Here is a 21,975-nt window from a genome sequence, read left to right as displayed (position 1 = left end):
CTGCAAGCTCCACCTCCCGGGTTCACGCCATTCTCCTGCCTCAGCCTCCCGAGTAGCTGGGACTACAGGCACCCACTACCACGCCCGGCTAATTTTTTGTATTTTTAGTAGAGACGGGGTTTCACCGTGTTAGCCAGGATGGTCTCGATCTCCTGACCTCGTGATCCGCCCGCCTCGGCCTCCCAAAGTGCTGGGATTACAGGCGTGAGCCACCGCGCCCGGCCGACATCTGTGAGTTCTAAGACACCTTTTTCTGCCCCCAGCAGATAAAAATATTAACAGTGGGCATTCATTAAGTGCCCCCTGTATGCCAATTTCTGTGCGATGCTCTGAGAAGCTGAAATGCCCCCGGGGTAGGTCCTAGTGTGGCAATTTTACAGCCAGGGAAACTGAGGCCCAGAGAGGGAGAGGCCCTTGCCGTCTTATGGCAAGGGGCCGTGGAGCCTGTAAGACTATCCCCCCAGCCACCCACTTAAAGCCCCAGCCCTCTTCCACCCACCCTGTCCTCCACCCACCCTGCCCTCCCTCCTGGCTCAGAACAGCCCAGGACCAAGTGGGAGGGGCCGCCTCAATTAATCACCTCGAGCTAATCCTCCCCCACGCAGCCCCGACCTGGCTCGGCTCCGGCAGGGCCAGGCCACAGCAGACGCGGCGCCGGGCCCGCTGGGGCAGGTGTCCCGTGGAAATCGACGGAGGGGCTGCCGTGGGTGGTGAGTGCGGGGTGGGCACTGGTGGGCCTGGGTAGGAGGTGGTGGGGGCAGAGATCCCCCCAGGGTGGAGAGCTTAGGGCGTGAGAAGGGATCCTGCCTTCCTTGACGGGGGGGCATCCTTGACCCCCGCCCCCGACACACACACACACAGGCCGTGACAGCCACAGAGAGGGGAAGAGAAAACAGGGACGGTGACACACACAGAGAGAAGGAAGAGCAGACAGAGGCACAGCAGGAGACCCCCCCAAGCCCGAGGAGGACAGCCTGGGGATGCAGAGCGCATGCCGGCCCCAGTGGAGGGAACAGATTTCCCTGGAGCCGGGAGGCAAGCCTGGGGCTCCCCTGCCCTGTCCCTGCCGGTAGCCCCCCCGGCCGTCTCCCTGCCATCTGTCCCGCTGCCGTCCCGCCAGGTGGGAGCCATGTTCCTGAGCCCGGGCGAGGGGCCGGCAACCGAGGGTGGGGGTCTGGGGCCGGGCGAGGAGGCCCCCAAGAAGAAGCACCGGAGGAACCGCACCACCTTCACCACCTACCAGCTGCACCAGCTGGAGCGGGCGTTCGAGGCCTCTCACTACCCGGATGTGTACAGCCGTGAGGAGCTGGCAGCCAAGGTGCACCTACCTGAGGTGCGTGTGCAGGTGAGGGCACCCCCCAACACACACATCTTTTGCAACCTGGGGAGGGAGGCGAAGCAAGATCCTGACCCTCCCGGCGCAACAGCAGAAGAGAAGCTAGGAAGGCTTCCTGGAGGAGGGGGTGTGGGAGCTGAGGTTTTGACATTTGAGTAGGAGTGTGCCAGCTGGGAAGGAAAAGGGGAGTTTTTCTAGGCATCCTGAACAGTGTGTGCAAAGACGTGGAGGGGTTAAGTTGGAGGCGTTTCCCTTGAGCCAGGGGTGAAGGAGGAGGCAGAGAATGGTGTGGGTAACAACGTTTTTGAAGGCCTTGAATGCCACGTTAGGCAGCTCAGGCTACTTGCTAAGGGCTAAGGGAGGCCAAGGAGGGGAGTGAGGAGTTGGAGGGGAGCCTGGGCTTAGGGAACGCTTAGGAGATCCTCATCTTCTTGGGGCGGAACAGCGAAGCAGCAGGTGGGAGTCGGGTCAGACGGGAGGCAGAACCCCCAGGGCTGGGGTGTGCAGAGGGGGTCCAAAGATTGGCGGGGAGCGGCTGAGCTCACAGCAACCCCCCTTCCCTCTCGCACCCTCCAGGTGTGGTTCCAGAACCGCCGGGCCAAGTGGCGCCGCCAGGAGCGGCTGGAGTCAGGCTCGGGTGCCGTGGCAGCTCCGAGACTCCCCGAGGCCCCAGCGCTGCCGTTCGCCCGCCCCCCGGCCATGTCGCTGCCCCTGGAGCCCTGGTTGGGCCCCGGACCGCCGGCCGTGCCAGGCCTCCCCCGCCTCCTGGGCCCGGGCCCGGGGCTGCAAGCGTCCTTCGGGCCTCATGCCTTTGCTCCCACCTTTGCAGATGGCTTCGCCCTGGAGGAGGCGTCCCTGCGGCTGCTGGCCAAGGAACACGCACAGGCTCTGGACAGGGCCTGGCCGCCAGCCTGAGCCTGCTGCCCTCCCGGGCCCCCTCCTCGGCCCAACCCGAGAACCGGGGACGTGCCCTGGTGACAGCCACCACGCCTTGGCCTAGGCCGAGGTCATGGAGCAACCGTGGTCAGGCCAGGCCACCACCACTGGGGAGCGGGACCAGAGAGACAGGCTGCTGGGTCCCCTGCCCCCATCCCGTCTCCCACCCCATCGCCACCCGTCCTGCTGGCAGTGGACCGGCCCCCAGTGTCAGGCAGGAGGTGACCCAAGTATTCTCAGGCCAGGGGCGGGGACCTCCTCCCCTCCTGGGGCCTCAGTCTCCTGTCTGTTAATTGGGCGTGGGGGCCTCCGAGGTTCGAGGGCTGCGAGGCTGTGGGTGGCGGGGCCGCTGACTCTGTAAAATGAGTGTAAATCTCTCTGCTGCTCCTAATCCCCATCAGCAGAGCTGCCCACTCTCCAGGCTCCCAGTCCCCTGGAAATAACAAACAGCTGCAGCTCCCGCGAGCCTGGTCTCCTCTCACCGTGTGCTCGCCATGTGAGCGCTCCCCTCCGTTGTGCCCTGGACCTCGGGCACAGCTGTCAGCCCATTCTACAGAGAGGGAAACCGGGGCTTAGGCAGGAAGCCAGGTCCCCAAAGTCGCACGGCCAGGAGTGGATGGAGCTGCCTTTCAGACCCATCACCGGTCCTACCGTCCGGGGCACAGCGACAGGTTCTGGAGAGAGGGTGGGTCCCGGGCCAGGTGCTGGTGGGCCTCCAGGTGGAGGTGGGCTGATGCTGGGCGTGTCGTCATCGTCAGCCCGTTCCTCACGTCCCCACAGACCCCAGGCCCTGTGCATGTCCCCTGCGGAGGCATGGCCAGCATCTGCTCTGTCCAACCCAGTCGCATTGCCCAAGAGCTCTGAGCAAGGAGGCTGTCGCGGGGCCGAGAACCCGCTGGGACTGGCAAGCACGGCTGGCCCAGTGCAGCAGGAGGGGGCCCTGAGCCACAGGATGGGACAGTCTGGGCCAGCGCCACCCCCCGGGACAGAAGTGCGGCACCAGGGCAGGAGCTGCAGTAGCTACCCTCCCCGTCTCCAGCCTGGGCTCCCCAGATCACTCCCAGATCACCAGGGCACCCCATCTCTAGGCGGCACCTCACACACCAGTCCTGTGGTCCAACGCCCAGCCATCACCCAATGTCACCACACAACAGGCAGTGGGGACGCGGCAGTAAGCACAAGAAAGGTTTTTTTTTTAAAAGCTAAACCAGGCCAGGTGCGGTGGCTCATGCCTGTAATCCCAGTGCTTTGGGAGGCTGAGGTGGGAGGATTGCTTGAGACCAGCCTGGGTGACACAGCAAGACCCCATCTCCACAAACATTTTTAAAATGTGCCGGGTGTAGTGGTGCACACCTGTCATCCCAGCTACCCAAGAAGCTGAGGCAAGAGGATCACTTGAGCCCAGAAGGTCGAGGCTGCAGGGAGCTGTGATCACACCGCTGCACTCCAGCCTGTGCAACAGAGCCAGACCCTGACTCAAAACAAATAAAAAACAAATCTAAAACAAAAGACTTCAGACAGTCATAAGTGATAGGGAGAAAAAAAACCCAGGAAAGTCAGATGCAGAGTGTGGCAGGGGCTGCAATTTTAATAGGGAGGAGGGGAGGCTGGCGTGAAGGTAGAGACCGGGGGCGGGAGGGAGAAGGTCTAGGGGAGGAGGGAGCTGGGCAGAGGCACAGGCTGTGCAAAGGCCCTGGGGCAGGACCACGCCTAGTGCATTGAAAGAATAGCGAGGAGGCCCATGCGGCTGGAGCAGAGTGAGGAGGGGGAGGAGGGAGGTGATGGGGAGGCCAGGCAGGGCCAGTGGCTGTTATAACTTTGATTTTTACCCTCAGAACCTTGGGGAACAACAGGAGGGTGGGAACGGCTGGCACCACCTGCGGTGAGCGCAAGAGAAGGCGCGCTCACACCCCCGCCTGCCCAGGGAGGCCGCCGGGGACAGCAGGTGCACAGTAATCCGCTCCACTCCAGAGTCCCCTAAGAGGATGAAGGTTAGGGTTTCCCTGAGACGGGCCCCGCCCGGCCCCGCCCCACCCCGCCCATCCAGCTTGTGGACAGAGGAAGCTGGAGGGTGGGTGAGCCCAGTCCAAATCCCCCAGGGCACCCACCTAGGCATGGGTGGGGCTGCTGTGGTAAGGGTGGGGCCGAGGGCATGACCCTTGGGGGTTCTGCAGGACGTGGGGTCCATGAGGTGATCTACCCCCAGCAAGAGGCCCCATCACTCCCTAACTACGTGTCACCCTCAGCCTCCTCCAATCTGGTGGACTCCAGCCCTAGCGATCCTGCCCCATCACAGCCAGGCAGGGCAGGAGTTGGGACTGCAGGGAGGCCAGTCCTCACTCAGGCCCAGGGTCAGACCCTGGGTCAGGGTCAGGGTGCCGAAAGCCGACTCCAGAGGGTGGACTGGGGGCGGAGGTTGAGACCTGGGCTCCAGTGGAGTGGACAGAGGACTTGGGGGGTGGGGAAGGAAGGTCCAAGCCCCTGGGCTCCAGGGATAGGCCAGTGAGGGCCACGCTGTGACTGCGGCAGGAAGGAAGGGGCAGTCCCTTCCCTCTGATTCTACTTGCTGCGCTGGTGGGGATGTCGGTCAGGAGCCCTCGGGCTACCCTGCCCATGAGTGCCAGCCCCTGGGGGATCCAAGGACCCTGAGATGGAGAGAGCCTTGGGTCTGAATACCGAAGCACCTGGATCCAGCCACACCTGAAGCCACATCACTACCCCCTCCGGACATCTCCTTTCTTGAAGCTCATAAAGCCTCTTTTCTGACTCTGATGGCTTGAGTTAGGTTTGAGTCCCTTGCAACCAAGAGTGGCTTAGCTAGGACAACCCCCTCACCCAGCAACTTGAGATTTGGGGCCAGGGCCTCGTGAGCAGTGTCAGGAATTCCAGGAGTTGGGGAGAGAAGCCCACAAAGGGCCTGAGGCACAGGGGACCTGCAGACGGCCCACCACTGGCTGGGGTGGAGGCTGGGATCCCTGGGGTCTGAGGGACCCACTTCCCGCCAGGCCGACACCAGACAATACCAAGGGGAAATAGGGTCTACCCAGAAAGGTCTTTATTGGCCTCCAGGGCCCTGGTCCAGCCCCACTGTGGGGTCACATGGAAACCCAGGCTGGGGAGCCGCCTCTTGTCTCACAAAAGTCCATGTCCTCCGGGAAACGGCAAGTCCTCGGCATGGGGGTCAGCGATGCCGGGCCCACCATGCTACAACTTCTTGTTCTTGCTCAGCCGGTTGTGGCGCCAGATGTTCTGTTTCCGCAGCAGCCGCCAGTACTCCCGGCTCTCGGGGTCCAGCTCCTCCAGGGTCTTTGGGGGACCCAAGTTCATCTCGAACAGCCTGACGGGGATGCAGGCAGGAATGAGAGCTACACAGTGACTCCTGGGCTCCCTGGTGTCCTGGGCACCTCGGGCAGAGGCAGTGACGGGGCTGGGTGCCAGGCCCACTGGTTGGCTGCATGATCTCAGGGTGGTCCCTCCCCGACCCTGGGCTGGGTGGGTCCCTGGCCGTGCAGCAATGGAGCCAACCCCATCCCAATGGCACATCTGAGGCTGGCACACGCCAAGCCCTCTCCTGCCTCCCAGCACTGTCCACATCATGCCACCTGCCCCCACTTGCTCAGCCTTCCTGACCCTCCCCAGCCTTCAGATCAGCTTGGGGCCACAGCAGAACCCTTCCTGCAGCCCACAGGCCCTGCCCTCACCTCCTCCCTCTCTCGCCCTCCTCACTCTGCTCCAGCCACACAGGCCTCCCCGCTGTTCCTCCAGCACACCAGGTGTGGTCCTGCCCCGGGGCCTTTGCACAGGCTGTGCCCACTGCCTGGAAAGCCCCTTCCACCCACTCCCTTCTTGGCTTCTGTGTCCCCCAAACCTCAAACCAGAGCAGCCAAACACCCTGGCTCTGTCCCTCATTCTCCTGCCCCCTTCCCAGAAGTGTCACCACCACAGCTGCCTGACTTCCTGCTTCCTGTCTGCCTCCCCAGCTAGCTCCACCAGGGTGGGGACTTGTGTCTGTTTTGAGCCCTTCTGTATCCCTCAAGCCTAGAGCAGGGCCTGGCATGCAGTCAGTGGTCAATAAGTATTTGCAGGACGGGCGCGGCGGCTCACGCCTGTACTCCCAGCACTTTGGGAGGCCGAGGTGGGCGGATCACCTGAGGTCAGGAGTTCAAGACCAGCCTGGCCAACATGGAGAAACCCTGTCTCTACTAAAAATACAAAATTAGGCCAGGCGTGGTGGCTCACGCCTGTAATCCCAGCACTATGGGAGGCCAGGGCAGGCGGATCACGAGGTTATCAGGAGTTCGAGACTAGCCTGGCAAACATGGTGAAACCCTGTCTCTACTGAAAATACAAAAATTAGCTGGGTGTGACGGCGGGCACCTGTAATCCCAGCTACTCGGGAGGCTGAGGCAGGAGAATCATTTGAACCTGGGAGGCGGAGGTTGCAGTGAGCCGAGATCATACCACTGTACTCCAGCCTGGGCGACAAGAGCAAAACTCCATCTCAAAAAAAAAAACAAAAAAAAAATTAGCCAGGCATGGTGGCGCATGCCTGTAATCCCAGCTACTCTGAAGGCTGAGGCAGGAGAACCGCTTGAACCCAGGAGGCAGAGGTTGCAGTGAGCCAAGACCACATGACTGCATTCCAGACTGGGTGACAGAGCAAGACTCCATATAGAAGAAAAAAAAAATTTTTTTTTTTTTTTTGAGACCAAGTCTCACTCTGTTGCCCAGGCTGGAGTACAATGGCGTGATCTCAGCTCACTGCAACCTCCGCCTCCCAGGCTCAAGCAATTCTCGTGCCTCAGCCTCCCAAGTAACTGGGACTACAGTCATGTGCCACCACACCCGGCTAATTTTTATATTTTTAGTAGAGACGAGGTTTCACCATGTTGGCCAGGCTGGTCTCAAACTCCTGACCTCAGGTGATCCAAACGCCTTGCCTCCCAAAGTGCTGGGATTACAGGTGTGAGCCACCGCGCCCAGCCTGAAAAAAAATTTTTTTTAAGTATTTGCTTAAGAAAAAGCATTGTTTTAGGTACTTGACATGCGTTCTAATCCCATGAATTCCTCACAGCCCTCTGAGGGAGGGATGGGTCCCATCACCCCATTACAGATGGGCAGAGCCCTGAAGCCCCCTGCCCTGAAGCCAAGATGGGCAGGTGTGACTATTAGGCTCCGGCTGGCGTGGCGATCCGCCTCTCCGGGAAGGGGTCCTCCTGGGGCGGAGGAAGGAACAGTCATTGCAGGATGACACAGCCTGGCCTACTCACCATTCAGGGTACTCAGCATCTGGTTTCAGGGGGACATCCTGCCCTTCCTTGTAGATGTTGACGCCCATGGCATATGTGGTGAGCCGGACAGGATCTGTGCATACGTCGGGGTCCTTGAGGGCCTCGCTGGTCACTGCACCTTTTCCCGATTTGGCCCCCTTCATAACTGGGGAGAGGAGAGGGAGAGTCATTTCAGCCCAGCAGCCAAACTTCCCTCACAGAACCCCCTGTCTCAGGCGGCCTCTGCCCCTGGCTGGACTCTGCTACACTCAAAACTTTCTTTTTTTTTTTTGTGACGGAGTCTCGCTCTGTCGCCCAGGTGGAGTGCAGTGGCACAATCTCAGCTCACTGCAAGCTCTGCCTCCCGGGTTCAAGCCATTCTCCTGCCTCAGCCTCCCCAGTGGCTGGGACTACAGGCGCCCACCACCACGCCCGGCTAATTTTTTTGCAGTTTTAGTAGAGACGGGGTTTCACCGTGTTAGCCAGGATGGTCTCGATCTCCTGACCTCGTGATCCACCCGCCTTGGTCTCCCAAAGTGTTGGGATTACAGGCGTGAGCCACCATGCCTGGCCACTCAAAACTTATTTTTAAAGACAGGGTCTCAGCCAGGCATAGTGGCTCACGCCTGTAATCCCAACACTCTGGGAGGCTGAGGTGGGCAGATCACCTGAGGTCAGGTGAGTTTAAGACCAGCCTGGCCAACATGGTGAAAACTTGTCTCTACTAAAAATACAGAAGAAAAAAATTAGCTGGGCATGGTGGCGTATGCCTGTGATCCCAGCTACTCGGGAGGCTGAGGCAGGAGAATCACTTGAACCCGGGAGGCGGAGGTTGCAGTGAGCCGAGATCGCATCGCTGCACTCCAGCCTAGGTTACAGAGCAAGATTCCATCTCAAAAAAATAAAAAATCTAAAAAATTAAAAAATAAAGACAGCCCGGCCAGGCGCGGTGGCTCACGCCTGTAATCCCAGCTCTTTGGGAGGCCGAGGCGGGCGGATCACAAGGTCAGGAGGTTGAGACCATCCTGGCTAACATGGTGAAATTCCGTCTCTACTAAAAATACAAAAAAATCAGCCGGGCATGGTGGTGGGCATCTGTGGTCCCAGCTACTTGGGAGGCTGAGGCAGGAGAATGGCGTGAACCTGGGAGGCGGAGCTTGCAGTGAGCCAAGATGGCTCCACTGCACTCCAGCCTGGGCGACAGAGCGAGACTCCGTCTGAAGAAAATAAAAAAATAAAAAATAAAAGCCCAGGCTGGAGGACAGGGGCGCAATCATGGCTCACTGCAGCCTCAAACTCCCAGGCTCAAGTGATCCTCCTGCCTCAGCCTCCCAAGTAGCTGAGATCACAGTTGTGAGCCACCATGCCCCACTTATTTTTATTTTTATTTATTTATTTATTTTGAGACAGAGTCTCACTGTGTCGCCCAGGCTGGAGTGCAGTGGCGTGATCTTGGCTCACTGCAACCTCCGCCTCCTGGGTTCAAGCAGTTCTCCTGCCTCAGCCTCCTGAGTAGCTGGGATTACAGACATGCGCCACCATGCCCCACTAATTTTTGTATTTTTAGTAGAGCTAGGGTTTCACCACGTTGGTCAGGCTGATCTTGAATTCCTGACCTTGTGATCCACCTGCATCAGCCTCCCAAAGTGCTGGGATTACAGGCATGAGCTACTGCGCCAGGCAATTTTTTTTTTTTTTATACAAACAGGGTCCTGCTATGTTGCCCAGGTTGGTCTCGAACTCCTGGGTTCAAGCAATCGATCCTCCCTCCTTGGCTTCCCAAAGTGCCGGGAATAAAGGTGTGAGCCATCGTGCCTGGCCTCGAAATCACTTTAAGTGGGATTTGGACACAGCATTAAGTAACTTTAAGTGGGATTTGGACATAGCATTAAGTAACACTGATGCTTGGAATGACCAAGTCATTCAAGTTATATTTTGTCTGCTATGTGTCTGTCTTTAAGGCCGAACATTGGACAATTTCCCCCTTTCAACAAAGGAGATCAGGCAAGGCTGTATCCAGCTAAACCTTAATAACCTTGTTTTGTTCTTGCTGAAGTGGCCAATTAAACGGGCTCCATAATTTCTTTGAATGTTTGGTAACGTCTTGGCCAAGGTTACCCAGCGATTTGGAGGCAGGCAGAGAAACAGAACTGGACCCCAAGTTCATGACCTCCCCAGACTCCCCTGAAATCCCTTCCAACCCGCGCCTGCGCAGTGAAACGCGTGGGCTCCACGTAACCACATCCTCCTCCCAGGCCGCTCCGCCCCAAGCTGGCGCCTGCGCCCTGGGTCCAATCGCTACAGTATCTCCGAGCCAGACGCCCGAGCTCCAAGCGGCGCTGGGTCCCTCAAACTGCGCCTGCGCATACAGCCTGGCATCCGCCTCTCTGCGCTTGCGCATCAGTTCTAGCACCACTTCCCCAACCACCGCCTGCGCACTGTTAATTCCTCAGTGCACCCACCGTCCCCATTTGGTTCCTCTTAACCCAGCTCACCTGGTTTCTTGGCATAATCCCGGGCCAGGAGTCTTCCGGAAGTGGCGGGGTTTAGGAGCTCCCAGGCCCCCCAGCCGGCCCACGTCCGGGTAGCCCCGAAAAGGCGTTTGGTCGCCATGACGTATTGCGGGCAGCTTGCAAGTGCACGTTTCCGGAAGACGTCAGTGGCCCAAGGGTGTTTGGGAGTTGTAGGCCCCGTGGAAGTGTAGGCCCCGTGGAGGTGTCTGGGAAATGCAGTCTCCCAAGCTTTCATAATCTATGGTGATTTCTTCAGACTTTTGTAGACATACAGTTACTGTAGGAGGAGGCGTTCAAGGGATATTTCATTGACTTCTTGCCCTTCTTCAATTACATAACATTTACTAAAAATATCACACTTTATATGTTCCTGATTCCATCCAATGAGTAATTATTCAAAGCTTTAAAGTTAAAAAAAGAAGATTAACAATGAGTCTAATACACTCCAGGAGGGCTGGAGTCTAATCACTGTTAATATTTATAACATTATATTTTTAACATTATATATAACATATATAATACATATAATATATAGTGTTTTATATATAACATATAAATTAATAATATATATTTCATATATTCTTTTCCAGCTCTACTACTGCTAAATCCTTAACCCGCTTGATCTAATTTAATCCTCACAATTAAGAGGTAGGTACTATTTTTTCCCCAGCTTATAATGAGGAAACTGAGTTCTGAAGGAGGTAAAGTTCCCAGGCCGACCCCAAATCCATGGTGCACCTGTCTGTCTCCCTACTGTGAGCCAAACCGAAAGTCCGTCTTTAACAGGGTCTCCACGACGCTTCTGGTGCCTCAAGGTCCCAAGGAAACCACCTCTCACACTTCTTTAATATTTCCCAACCCCACTTCTCCTCATCTGCCATCCTTTGGAATAATGAACACAGCCCCCAGAGCCAGGCAGTGATTATTAACCCTATTTTGCAGGAGAACAAACAGGTCCTGCAGGGCAGTCTGCGGGCCGGGAAGCCTGGGATTCGAACTCCCCTCCAACACCTGCAGTTGTTCCAGCGCCCCCGCGTGGAGAGGCTGGGTGGGAGAACTACATTTCCCAGCAGGCCTCGCGAGGCCGCGCATGCTCAATGGGCCAGGGCGCTGCGCGGATAGAGGAGCAGGCGCCGGGACCGGGAATCCCCGAGCTGCGCCTTCTGGGGGCGCGGCCCGGGCTACGTCGGGGCCGTCCGTGGGGAGCGGGGTCCTGGAGGCTGCGCGGGGCTGAGGCGGCCTCGATTTGGGAAGTGAGTGTCCTCGAGGTGCAGAGCGCGGTCTGAGTCGGCGCTTGAAGTCTTCGGTCTGAGGGCGGACTAGGGTCTGGGCCTGGGGCTGGGTCCTGAAGTCGGGGTCTGAGTCTGGAGTCGATCTTGGGGTAGCATTGGAGGTTTGGAGACTGGGGTCCGCCTTATGGCGTCTTGGGTCTCTGGTATTAAGTCCAGGGTCCTGGGTCTAAAGTTCTGGATGGAGGTATTGGGGGTTGAGGTCATGGGACTGGGGTCTTGGGTCTGGGGTCTCTTGGGGACCTGCCTCTGACCAGTCGGTAGAGTCAGGGTGTGAGGTCTGGGTCTCCAGCCTGGGTTCCGCGTCTCGAGGGAGGAGGACCTGGAAGAACCAGGGCTGGAGTGAACAGACTCCATTAGTTGAGAGAGGTCGGGGATGACACAGGGGCTCGGGAAGCCACTGCCTCACACCTCCTCATTCTGTGTCTCAGTTTCTTCATCTGTAAAACGGGAATCCTAACTTCCTTGCAAGGGTTAGTGGGGATTAAATTATGTGCCCTGTATGAACAGTACCCAGCTAGAGCCTAGGACCGGATAGGCACCCGGGAAACCTCAAGTTTTTTGTTTTTCGGGTTTGTTTGTTTTTTGTTTTTTTAAGACAGGGCCTCACTCTGTCACCCAGGCTGGAGTGCAGTGGCACAATCAAGGCTCACTGCAGCCTCTGCCTCCCCTGGCTCAGGTGATCCTCCCACCTCAGCCTCCCAAGTAGCTGGGACTACAGCCTACACCACCACCCCTAGCTAGTTTTTTGTGTTTTTTTTTTTTTTTTTTTTGAGACAGTCTCGTCTGTCGCCCAGCTTGGACTGCAATGGCACGATCTCAGCTCACTGCAACCTCCGCCTCCTGGGTTCAGGCGATTCTCCTGCCTCAGCCTCTTGAGTAGCTGGGATTACAGGTGCCTGCCACCACACCCGGCTAATTTTTTGTATTTTTAGTAGAGACAGAATTTCACCATGTTAGTCAGGCTGGTCTCAAACTCCTGACCCGATGATCTGCCCCCCTCGGCCTCACAAAGTGCTGGGAATTACAGGCGTGAGCCACTGTGCCCGGCCTTAATTTTTTGTATTTTTTGTAGAGAGAGGGTCTTGCTATGTTGCCCAGGCTGATCTTGAACTTCTGGGTTCAGTCAGCCCTTCTGGGCCTCCCAAAATTCTGGGATTACAGGCATGAGCCACTGTACCCGGGTGAAACCTCAGTGCTGACTCTCTCTCTTTCAGCTGCCTGAAGATGCCGGCCTAAGCCTGGAGTCCAGGCATGGACTTCCCCACAATTTCCCGATCCCCTTCGGGGCCTCCAGCCATGGACTTGGAGGGGCCCAGGGACATTCTTGTGCCCTCGGAGGACCTCACCCCTGACAGCCAGTGGGACCCTGCGCCAGGAGGCCCCGGCAGCCTCAGTCGGATGGAACTTGATGAGTCAAGCATTCAGGAGCTGGTGCAGCAGTTTGAAGCTCTGCCAGGCGATCTGGTGGGCCCATCCCCAGATGGAGCCCCCTGTCCCCTACACATTGCCACAGGCCACGGCCTGGCCTCCCAGGAGATTGCTGATGCCCACGGGCTCCTGTCTGCCGAAGCTGGCCGGGATGACCTGCTGGGCCTCTTGCACTGCGAGGAATGCCCTCCTTCCCAGACTGGTCCTGAAGAGCCTCTAGAGCCTGCCCCCCGACTGTTGCAGCCCCCTGAGGACCCAGATGAGGATTCTGACTCCCCAGAATGGGCGGAGGGGGCCTCTGCTGAGCAGGAGGGCAGCAGGAGCTCAAGCAGTTCCCCGGAACCCTGGCTGGAGACGGTGCCTCTAGTCACACCTGAAGAGCCACCCGCTGGTGCCCAGGTAGTGCCCGCCCCGCCCTCCAGGCATCCTGGACTGCCTGGAACCAAGCAAGGGGACTCAGTCCTGCCCCTCCTCTATCTTCTTCCAGAGCCCCGAGACCCTGGCTTCCTACCCTGCCCCCCAGGAGGGTGAGTGTCCCGCCCACCCTAGCCTCAGGCACTGAAGGCCCCTAGACAGCCAGAATCAGGCTCACCAGCCTGGCAACAGCTTGCCAGTAAGGACGAGGTTCTCGGGAGCCTCTGAGGGTGGTTTCGAGCAGATTCCGGCTGGCCAGGGAGAGGAGAGCCAGCCTTGAAAACGGGGTAGAGTGAGAAGGGGACTGTGGGGCAGCTCCGGCCATTGGCAGCACTCGGTTCTAGAACCGGGCTTGGCAAATCGTCGTCGTCGGGCCAGACCCAACTCATTGCCTGCTCACGTAGGTCTCGAGTTAAAGATGGTTTTTGCGTTTTGGGGCTTGTTTACTTTTTTTGATGACTTCTGTTATCCAGGCTGGAGTGCAGTGGCTCGATCTCAGCTCACTGCAACCTCCATCTCCCAGGTTCAAGCGATCCTCCCACCTCAGTTTCCCAAATAGCTGAGACTACAGGTGCGTGCCACCACGCCCAGCTAATTTTATTTCGTATTTATTTGGGTAGAAATGGGGTTTCACCATGTTGCCCAAGCTGGTTTCAAACTCCTGAGCTCAAGCGATCTGCCTCCCAGAGTACTGAGATTATAGGCGTGAGCCACCGTGCCCGGGTGGCCTTTGCATTTTTAATTGACTTTTTTTTTCATTGAAAGAAGAATACTATTTCTTTATTTCTTTTTGAGACGGAGTCTGTCACCCAGGCTTGGAGTGCAGTGGCGTGATCCCGGCTCACTGCAACTTCCGCCTCCTGGGTTCAAGTGATTCTCCTGCCTCAGCCTCCCAAGTAGCTGGGATTACAGGTGCTCACCACCATGCCCAGCTAATTTTTGTATTTTTAGTAGAGATGGGGTTTCACTGTGTTGGCCAGGCTGGTCTTGAACTCCTGACCTTGTGATCCGCCCACCTTGGCCTCCCAAAGTGCTGGGATTACAAGCGTGAGCCACCGTGCCTGGCCAAAGAATACTATTTCTTGACATGTGAAAATGATATACTAGGCTGGATATGGTGGCTCACACATGTAATCCCAGCTCTTTGGGAGGCTGAGGCAGGAGGATCGCTTGAGCCCGGGAGTTGGAGACCAGCCTGGGCAACGTAGCAAGACCCCATCTCTACAAAAAATGTTTAAAGTTAGCCAGGTGTGGCGGTGCATGCCTGTAGTCCCAGCTACTCAGGAGATTGAGGCGGGAGAAGTTCTTGAGCCCAGGAGGTCGAGACTGCGGTGAGCTGAGATCACCGCACGCCACTGCACTACAGCCTAGGCAACAGAGCGAGACTCTGTCTCAAAAATAAAAAAATGCAAGTCAAATTTCAGTGTGCATAAGCCGGGCGCGGTGGCTCACGCCTATAATCCCAGCACTTTGGGAGGCTGAGATGGGCAGATCACGAGGTCAGGAGTTGGAGACCAGCCTGGCCAACACTGGTGAAACCCCGTCTCTACTAAATATACAAAAATTAGCCGGGCATGGTAGTGCACGCCTGTAATCCCAGCTACTCAGGAGGCTGAGGCAGGAGAATCACATGAACCCGGGAGGCAGAGGTTGCGGTGAGCTGAGATCACGCCATTGCACTCCAGCCTGGGCGATAGAGTGAGACTCCGTCTCTAAAAAAAGAAAAACAAATTTCAGTGTACATAAATAAAGTTTTATTGGTACACATTATGCTTTGTTATTCATGTGTCGTCCATGGCTGCTCTGCTGTTAGAATGGCAGAGGTGAGTAGCTGCAGCAGAGACCTTGTGACCTACAAGGCTGAAAATATTTACTCTTTGGCCCTTTACAGAAAATGTTTGCCAAGCCGTGCCCTAAAAGCATGGGAAGAACAATTTCTGGCCCTCTGGAATGTTCTAGACTTTTTTTTTCAGTGGTGCAATCTCAGCTCACTTCAACCTCTGCCGCCCAGGTTCAAGTGATTCTCCTGCTTCAGCCTCCTGAGTAGCTGAGATTACAAGCGTCCGCCACCGTGCCCAGCTAATTTTTGTATTTTTAGTAGAGACGGGGTTTCACCGTCTTGGTCAGGCTGGTCTCAAACTCCTGACCTTGTGATCCACCCGCCTCAGCCTCCCAAAATGCTGGGATTACAGGTGTGAGCCACCGCGGCCAGCCTGTGTTCTACACTTCGCTAAGGATATAGGTCAGATAGTAAGTTCTGGCCGGGAAGGGTGGCTCACATCTGTAATCCCAGCACTTTGGGAGGCTGATGTGGGAGGATCGCTTGAGCCCAGGAGTTCGAGACCAGCCTGGGCCACACAGCAAAACCCTGTCTCCACAAAAATAAAATCCACCCCCAAAATTAGCCAGGCACGTGGCATGGGTCTGTAATCCCAGCTACTTGGGAGGCTGAGGTGGGAGGATCACTTGAGGCTGCAGTGAGCTAAGATTGTGCCACTGCACTCCAGCCTGGGTGACAGTGAGACAGTGTCTCAAAAAAAAGAAAAAAAACAGTTTTGTGGTTGCAGAGAGAAAAACTGGTTTGAATCTATAGCTCTTAAGAAGGTTCTAGAATCGAGCAGAGCTGTGACACCTAGGGAGTTCCAGGGCTTGGCATTTTGTCTGTTTCTAGGGTAAAGGAATCTGGGCTGATGAGAATGCTCAGAATTGGTGAACAGAGGCATCTGGTTCTACTCAGACTGGAGAATTCTAGAACCATGGAGGGAATAGTTATCTGGTGTTCTAGAACCCTGGGCAGAGCTGTCCAATTATAGTGTAATCAGAAAGTTCTAGATGGAACTACAATAGAAATACAACGTGAGCCATATGTGATTTAAAATTTTGTAGTTATCCACGTTAAAAAATTAAAAACAGGTGAAATAACCTTTTTTTTTTTTTTTAAACTGAGACGGAGTCTCGCTCTGTCGCCCAGGCTGCAGTGCAGTGGCGCGATCTCAGCTCACCGCAACCTCCGCCTCCCAGCTTCAAGCGATTCTCTTGCCTCAGCCTCCTGAGTAACTGGAACTATAGGCGTACGCCACCATACCTGGCTAAGAAATTAACTTTAATAACATTTTAATTAAGCTAACATATTTAAAATATTATTTCAACATACAATCAATATTTTTAATTTACTTTTTTATTTTTTTGAGACACAGTCTCACCTTGTTGCCCAGGCTGGAGTGCAATGGTGCAATCTTGGCTCACTGCAACCTCTGCCTCCTGGGTTCAAGTGATTCTCCTTACTTAGCCTCCCGAGTAGCTGGGATTACAGGCGCCTGCCACCATGCCCAGCTAATTTTGGTATTTTTAGTAGAGACGGGGTTTCACCATGTTGGCCAGGCTGGTCTCAAACTCCTGACCTCAGGTGATCCGCCCGCCTCTGCCTCCCAAAGTGCTGGGATTACAGGCGTGGACCACCATGCCTGGCCTTAAATTACTTTTTTTCATACTAAATCTTCAATATCTAGCGTGTATTTTCTATTTACATCTCTATTCAGTCGAGCCACATTTCAAGTCTGTGATAGATACATGTGCCTGGTGGCTACCACAGTGAATGGCATATCTCTCTAGAACCCCAGAGTGGAGCTCTTGTTCCAGAATGCTTAGATCATGAAGGATAGTGGGCAGAACCGACTGTGGTGTAGGGTGAATTTCACTTAGGGGTGTCCAGAACTGGGCCCTACACCCGTGGTTCTAAACCAAAGAGCCGTAGTTACTGGTTAGAATGTTCTAGGGCCACTGGCAGAGCTGTCTGGCTCTGGGTAGCTCAGGGAATTCTAGAACCATGGGAGTAAAGCTTGTTTTTTTTCTTTTCTTTTTGTTTTTGGAGACGGAATCTTGCTCTGTCACCCAGGCTGGTGTGCAGTGGTGCGATCTCTCTCGGCTCACTGCAACCTCCACCTCCTGGGTTCAAGTGATTCTCCCGCCTCAGCTTTCAAGTAGCTGGGATTACAGGCATGCGCCACCACGCCCAGCTAATTTTGTATTTTTAGTAGAGACGGGGTTTCGCCATGTTGGCCAGGCAGGTCTCGAACTCCTGACCTCAGGTGATCCACCCCCCTCGGCCTCCCAAAGTGCTGGGGTTACAGACGTGAGCCATGACACCCAGCCAGGAGTAAAGCTTTATGTAGTTCTGGGCTGGGTTGGGAGTATTCTGGAACTGTCTAGAATTCTCCTGGAACAGAATTGTTTGTTCCTTGACTGGTCAGGTAATTCTTAGAATCCCTGGTGTAGCCAAAGGTGTGAACTACTGAAGGGAGATTCTAGAACCACAGGAAGAGCTGCCTGACGCGATTGTGATTAAGATGTTCTGGAATCACGGAGCAGAGAAGTCTGATTCTAGAGTGATAATAAGTTTCTAAAACTCCTGACAGAATTGCTGTGAGACCTGTCAGAGAGTTCTGGAATCAAGGGTCAGAACCAGCTGGGGTTCTGGAGAGTATGGGAATTTTAGACAGGCAGCCAGGTCTGTCTCTGTTCTGAGTGGTTCTACAACCCGGGAACAGAGCTGCCTGCTATCCTGGGCTGACTGCAGACGGTTCTAGAACAGTGGGCAGAGCTGGCCAGTTCTAGATTGATGGAGGGAATTCCAGAACCAAGAAGCAGGGGTCCACTGTGGTTCTAGAATGTTGTGGAGGTTTAGAAATTGGAGTGGGGGGTGGAGCACCGTGGCTCACGCCTGTCATCCCATTACTTTAGGAGGCCAAGGCGGGTGGATCACTTGAGGTCGGGAGTTTGAGACCAGCCTGGCCAACATGGCGAAACCCCGTCTCTACTAAAAATACAAAAACTAGCCAGGCGTGGTGGTGGGCGCCTGTAATCCCAGCTACTCATGAGACTGAGGCAGGAGAATCGTTTGAACCCAGGAAGCGGAGGTTGCAGTGAGCTGAGATCACACCACCGAGCTCCAGCCTGGGCGACAGAGCGAGACCGTGTCTCAAAAAAAAAAAAACCGGAGTGGGACTGTCTGGTTCTGGCCTGATCATGGAATTCTGGGGACACGGGGTGAAGGTATCTGTGGGTGCTAGATCTGGCTTTGAATCCAGCCATGGCCTGGACTCACTGGTTTCCCACCTGCGAGTCCTTGAGGGATGGACAGAAGGTTCTAGACCTGTGAGGGCCAGGCTGCTTGGATGGTTCTAGAACAGTGGGCTGTGCTTCCTGGCTGGAGAGTGCTAAGCCACCAGCTAGAACCATCCCGGCCATCTCGGAGAGCGCAGCCCTGGGGCAGAGCCTGTGGGAGTGGGCCCCTGAGGGCTGACCCTCTCCGCTGTCGCCCTCAGTGCCTGGTCCCTGTGACCATGAAGACCTCCTGGACGGTGTCATATTTGGGGCCAGGTACCTGGGGTCCACCCAGCTGGTGTCGGAACGGAACCCGCCCACCAGCACGCGCATGGCCCAGGCCCGGGAGGCCATGGACCGCGTCAAGGTGAGGGGGCGGCCGGGGGCGGGCGGGCAGGCGGGTGGGCTGCAGGCTGGGTCTGTAGGGGCCTCCACCTCCCACGCCGCCACCCACAGGCCCCCGATGGGGAGACCCAGCCCATGACGGAGGTGGACCTGTTCGTCTCCACCAAGAGGATCAAGGTCTTGACAGCGGACTCCCAGGTACGGGGCAGGGACCCGCCCCAGGGATGCGGGTGGGGTGATCGAGCCTGGCACGGCCCCCCAACCCACCCGGGCTGCCTCTCCCGCCCCAGGAGGCCATGATGGACCACGCCCTGCATACCATCTCCTACACAGCCGACATCGGCTGCGTGCTGGTGCTGATGGCGCGGCGGCGGCTGGCACGGAGGCCGGCACCCCAGGACCACGGCCGCCGCCTCTACAAGATGCTCTGCCACGTATTCTACGCGGAGGACGTGAGCAGCCAGGGCGCGGGGCCACCCTCCTGAGGCCCTCCTCACTGCAACTGTTGCCTCCCTCAGTGGGCCATGCATTTAACCTCCCTCCCATAAGCTTATTTTTTAATTCTTTTTTTGGGACAAGGTCTCCTTCTGTCACCCAGGCTGGAGTGCAGTGGCGCAATCATAGTTCACTGCAGCCTCAACCTTCCAGGCTCAAGCGATCCTCCCACTTCAGCCTCTCTAGTAGCTGGGACCACGGGGGTATCACCATGCCTGGCTAATTTTTGTGTTTTTTATAGAGACACGGTCTCGCTCTGTTGCCCAGGTGAACACGGTCTCAAACTCCTGGGCTCAAGCGATCCACCCACCTCAGCCTCCCAAAGTGCTGCAATTACAGGCGTGAGCCACTGCGTCCAGCCTCCTATAAGACTCCAAGACTCTCGGCCGACTCCCGGAAACCTTGCCCGCTCCTGGGCTGTCCCTGCCACCCATGAGGCCCCAGGCCCCCTGGCTGGGTCTCTGATAGCTTTTCCCACAGCCCACGCGCAGGGAGCTGCCTCCCTCATCGTCCCCCCAGCCCAGGGCTGCCCCTCCCCTTCCTTCTTCCTGTAGAGTCCCCAGGATGCGGCTGTCTCTCCACCTCCCCCAAAGCCCCAAGGCAGAAGGCTGTGTCCTGGGACTCTCACCCCAGGTGGGGACAGAAGGGCTCAGCTCTGAGGACCCTGGGGACTTTGGGGACCTGGAGGAGGTGGGTGGGACACCCCAGGGATGCGCCGCCCCTCCCCGCAGGCCCAGCTCATCGCCCAGGCCATTGGCCAGGCCTTCACCGCCGCCTACAGCCAGTTCCTACGGGAAAGCGGTATTGACCCCAGCCAGGTGGGCGCGCACCCGAGCCCAGGCGCCGGCCACCTCCATAATGGGGACCTGGACCACTTCTCCAACAGTGACAACTGCCGGGAGGTGAGTGAGGTGCTGGGCAGCCCCCACCTGGTGCCCCCCACAACCGTGCACCTGCACCGGGCCCTGCCGAGCAGCCTCCACGCCCCCTGTGTGTCCCAGGTGCACCTCGAGAAGCGGCGAGGGGAGGGCCTGGGCGTGGCCCTGGTGGAGTCGGGCTGGGGCTCCCTGCTGCCCACAGCCGTCATCGCCAACCTGCTGCACGGGGGGCCTGCTGAGCGCTCGGGGGCCCTCAGCATCGGGGACCGCCTGACCGCCATCAACGGGACCAGCCTGGTGGGTCTGCCCCTGGCTGCGTGCCAGGCCGCTGTCCGCGTGAGTTTCCCGGTGTGGCAGGGCGCCCACACTCCCAGGAAGGGGAGCTGAGTCCCAGAGAGGTCTCCTCCCTGGCCAGGTCTCTCCAGCCCAGCCAGGAGGGACAAAGCCAAACTTTTAAGTCCTGCCCACTGGTGTGCCCTTGGGGAAACTGAGGCCTGGAGAAGGGAGGCCACTTGTCCAGGGCACCTCCCTAGTACCAGAGCCAGGATGGAAATGCGGGTGGCCCAGCTCCAGGGCTGGGCCACTCTCTCTCTAACAAGAAACAGCTGATTTCTGGGGGGGTTTGTTTGTTTGAGACAAGGTCTCACTGTTGCCCAGGCTGGAGTGCAGCGGTGCACCTGGCTTATTGCAGCCTTGACCTTCTGGGCTCAAGCAAATCTCCTTCCTCAGCCTCCCGAGTAGCTGGGACCACAGGTGTGCACCACCACGCCCAGTTTGTTGTTTTATTTTTTGTAGAGATGGAGTCTCACTATGTTGGCCAGGCTGGTCTTGAGCTCCTGGCCTCAAGTGATCCACCTGCCTCGGCCTTCCACAGTACTGGGATTACAGGTGTGAGCCACTGCACCTGGCCATGTTTTTGAGTCTCAGTCTTTGTTGCTGAGATGGGGAAACTGAGGCCCAGAGATAGGGAGGGACCTGCCCCCGTCAGAGGGATGAGGCCACAGTCCGTGCAGCCTCTTACAGATGTTTGCAGCCTGCCTGGAGAGCCCGGCTGTCGGCTTGGCTTTTGGCCATAAGGAAGCGATATGGCTCGGGTCAGACAGCTTCGACCCCATGCCCACCGGGCCCAAGTCTGTTCTGTATCACATCTGAGGGGGTCTTCCAGAATTGAGCCCCTGGACTCCAGGTCTCTGGTTTATGAGAGGGTAAACTGAGGCCCAGAGGGGGCTACAACCTGACAGGCTGTCTGGCAGCTGAGTGAGGCCAACGGCCCCCGCCCCACAGGAGACGAAGTCGCAGACGTCGGTGACACTCAGCATTGTCCACTGCCCTCCCGTCACCACCGCCATCATCCACCGGCCCCACGCCCGCGAGCAGCTGGGCTTCTGCGTGGAGGACGGCATCGTGAGGCCCCGGCCCCTGGCCCCGGGGTGGGGGGTAGGGCGGCCCTGAGCACGGCCCCTGAGCAGCCCCCACCTCTTTCCCGTCCCCCTCTTTTCTCCCCCAGATCTGCAGCCTCCTCCGTGGTGGCATCGCTGAGCGTGGGGGCATCCGCGTCGGCCACCGCATCATTGAGATCAATGGGCAGAGTGTGGTGGCCACGCCACACGCCCGCATCATCGAGCTGCTCACTGAGGCCTATGGCGAGGTGTGCGGGTGGTGGGTGGTGGCCAGGGGCGCCCCCATGTCCCCCACGAGCCCAGGCCTGCCCTGAGCCCCATTCCACCTCTGCTCCCCAGGTGCATATCAAGACGATGCCAGCTGCCACATACCGCCTCCTTACAGGCCAGGAGCAGCCCGTGTACCTGTGACCACCTCATCCCTTGCCTGCCACCGTGCCTTCGCCTCCATGGCCCCAGAGCCCCATCCTGGGCCTGCCCTGGCTGGCCAGGACCCCGGCGGTTCTTGGTCCTGTATGATTTCCTAATATAAAAACAGTAAAAGCTTATGCAATTGGCAGAGTCT

The 21,975-nt window shown here is 57.2% G+C and overlaps 3 protein-coding genes across 6 annotated transcripts; 2 read left to right on the top strand and 1 right to left on the bottom strand.

The window, feature by feature from the left end:
- Positions 1-644: 644 nt before the first annotated feature.
- On the top strand, positions 645-3,781 carry RAX2 (retina and anterior neural fold homeobox 2). 2 transcript variants are annotated; one of them, XM_055371299.2, is made up of 3 exons: positions 645-710; positions 1,121-1,345; positions 1,913-3,781. In XM_055371299.2, exons 2-3 carry the CDS (start codon positions 1,130-1,132, stop codon positions 2,249-2,251), a joined length of 555 nt encoding a protein of 184 aa, XP_055227274.1. In that variant the 5' UTR covers positions 645-710; positions 1,121-1,129; the 3' UTR covers positions 2,252-3,781. The 2 variants fall into 2 exon arrangements, with proteins under 2 accessions (XP_055227274.1, XP_063557865.1); XM_063701795.1 differs by having other exon boundaries at positions 862-1,345.
- A 1,524-nt stretch (positions 3,782-5,305) lies between these two features.
- On the bottom strand, positions 5,306-10,208 carry MRPL54 (mitochondrial ribosomal protein L54). Its single transcript, XM_055371298.2, has 3 exons — positions 10,038-10,208; positions 7,543-7,708; positions 5,306-5,609 (listed from the first exon to the last, which is right to left on the bottom strand). Exons 1-3 carry the CDS (start codon positions 10,153-10,155, stop codon positions 5,477-5,479), a joined length of 417 nt encoding a protein of 138 aa, XP_055227273.1. The 5' UTR covers positions 10,156-10,208; the 3' UTR covers positions 5,306-5,476.
- Positions 10,209-10,645: 437 nt separating this feature from the next.
- On the top strand, positions 10,646-21,967 carry APBA3 (amyloid beta precursor protein binding family A member 3). 3 transcript variants are annotated; one of them, XM_055371256.2, is made up of 12 exons: positions 10,646-10,703; positions 10,998-11,308; positions 12,562-13,174; positions 13,263-13,302; positions 18,514-18,659; positions 18,749-18,835; positions 18,928-19,089; positions 19,864-20,034; positions 20,134-20,346; positions 21,295-21,414; positions 21,518-21,658; positions 21,750-21,967. In XM_055371256.2, exons 3-12 carry the CDS (start codon positions 12,599-12,601, stop codon positions 21,819-21,821), a joined length of 1,728 nt encoding a protein of 575 aa, XP_055227231.1. In that variant the 5' UTR covers positions 10,646-10,703; positions 10,998-11,308; positions 12,562-12,598; the 3' UTR covers positions 21,822-21,967. The 3 variants fall into 3 exon arrangements, with proteins under 3 accessions (XP_055227231.1, XP_055227232.1, XP_055227233.1); XM_055371257.2 differs by lacking the exon at positions 10,646-10,703 and having other exon boundaries at positions 11,144-11,308; positions 20,134-20,307; XM_055371258.2 differs by lacking the exons at positions 10,646-10,703; positions 20,134-20,346 and having other exon boundaries at positions 11,146-11,308.
- Positions 21,968-21,975: the final 8 nt, after the last annotated feature.

Source organism: Gorilla gorilla, chromosome 20 (genome assembly GCF_029281585.2).
Source record: "Gorilla gorilla gorilla isolate KB3781 chromosome 20, NHGRI_mGorGor1-v2.1_pri, whole genome shotgun sequence".
NCBI lineage: Eukaryota > Metazoa > Chordata > Mammalia > Primates > Hominidae > Gorilla > Gorilla gorilla.
The sequence above is the reverse complement of the archived record's forward strand: the minus strand, read 5'-3'. Positions and strand labels throughout refer to the sequence as shown.

Coding starts and splice junctions, on each gene's coding strand:
- APBA3 (XM_055371256.2), top strand. CDS start 12,599: ATGGACTTCCCCACAATTTCCCGATCCCCTTCGGGGCCTCCAGCCATG. Junction 18,836..18,927: donor TCTTGACAGCGGACTCCCAG/GTACGGGGCAGG, acceptor CTCCCGCCCCAG/GAGGCCATGATGGACCACGC. Junction 21,415..21,517: donor TCTGCGTGGAGGACGGCATC/GTGAGGCCCCGG, acceptor TTTCTCCCCCAG/ATCTGCAGCCTCCTCCGTGG.
- MRPL54 (XM_055371298.2), bottom strand. CDS start 10,155: ATGGCGACCAAACGCCTTTTCGGGGCTACCCGGACGTGGGCCGGCTGG. Junction 7,709..10,037: donor GGATTATGCCAAGAAACCAG/GTGAGCTGGGTT, acceptor TCCTCTCCCCAG/TTATGAAGGGGGCCAAATCG. Junction 5,610..7,542: donor GATGCTGAGTACCCTGAATG/GTGAGTAGGCCA, acceptor CATCCCCGTCAG/GCTGTTCGAGATGAACTTGG.
- RAX2 (XM_063701795.1), top strand. CDS start 992: ATGCCGGCCCCAGTGGAGGGAACAGATTTCCCTGGAGCCGGGAGGCAA. Junction 1,346..1,912: donor TACCTGAGGTGCGTGTGCAG/GTGAGGGCACCC, acceptor CGCACCCTCCAG/GTGTGGTTCCAGAACCGCCG.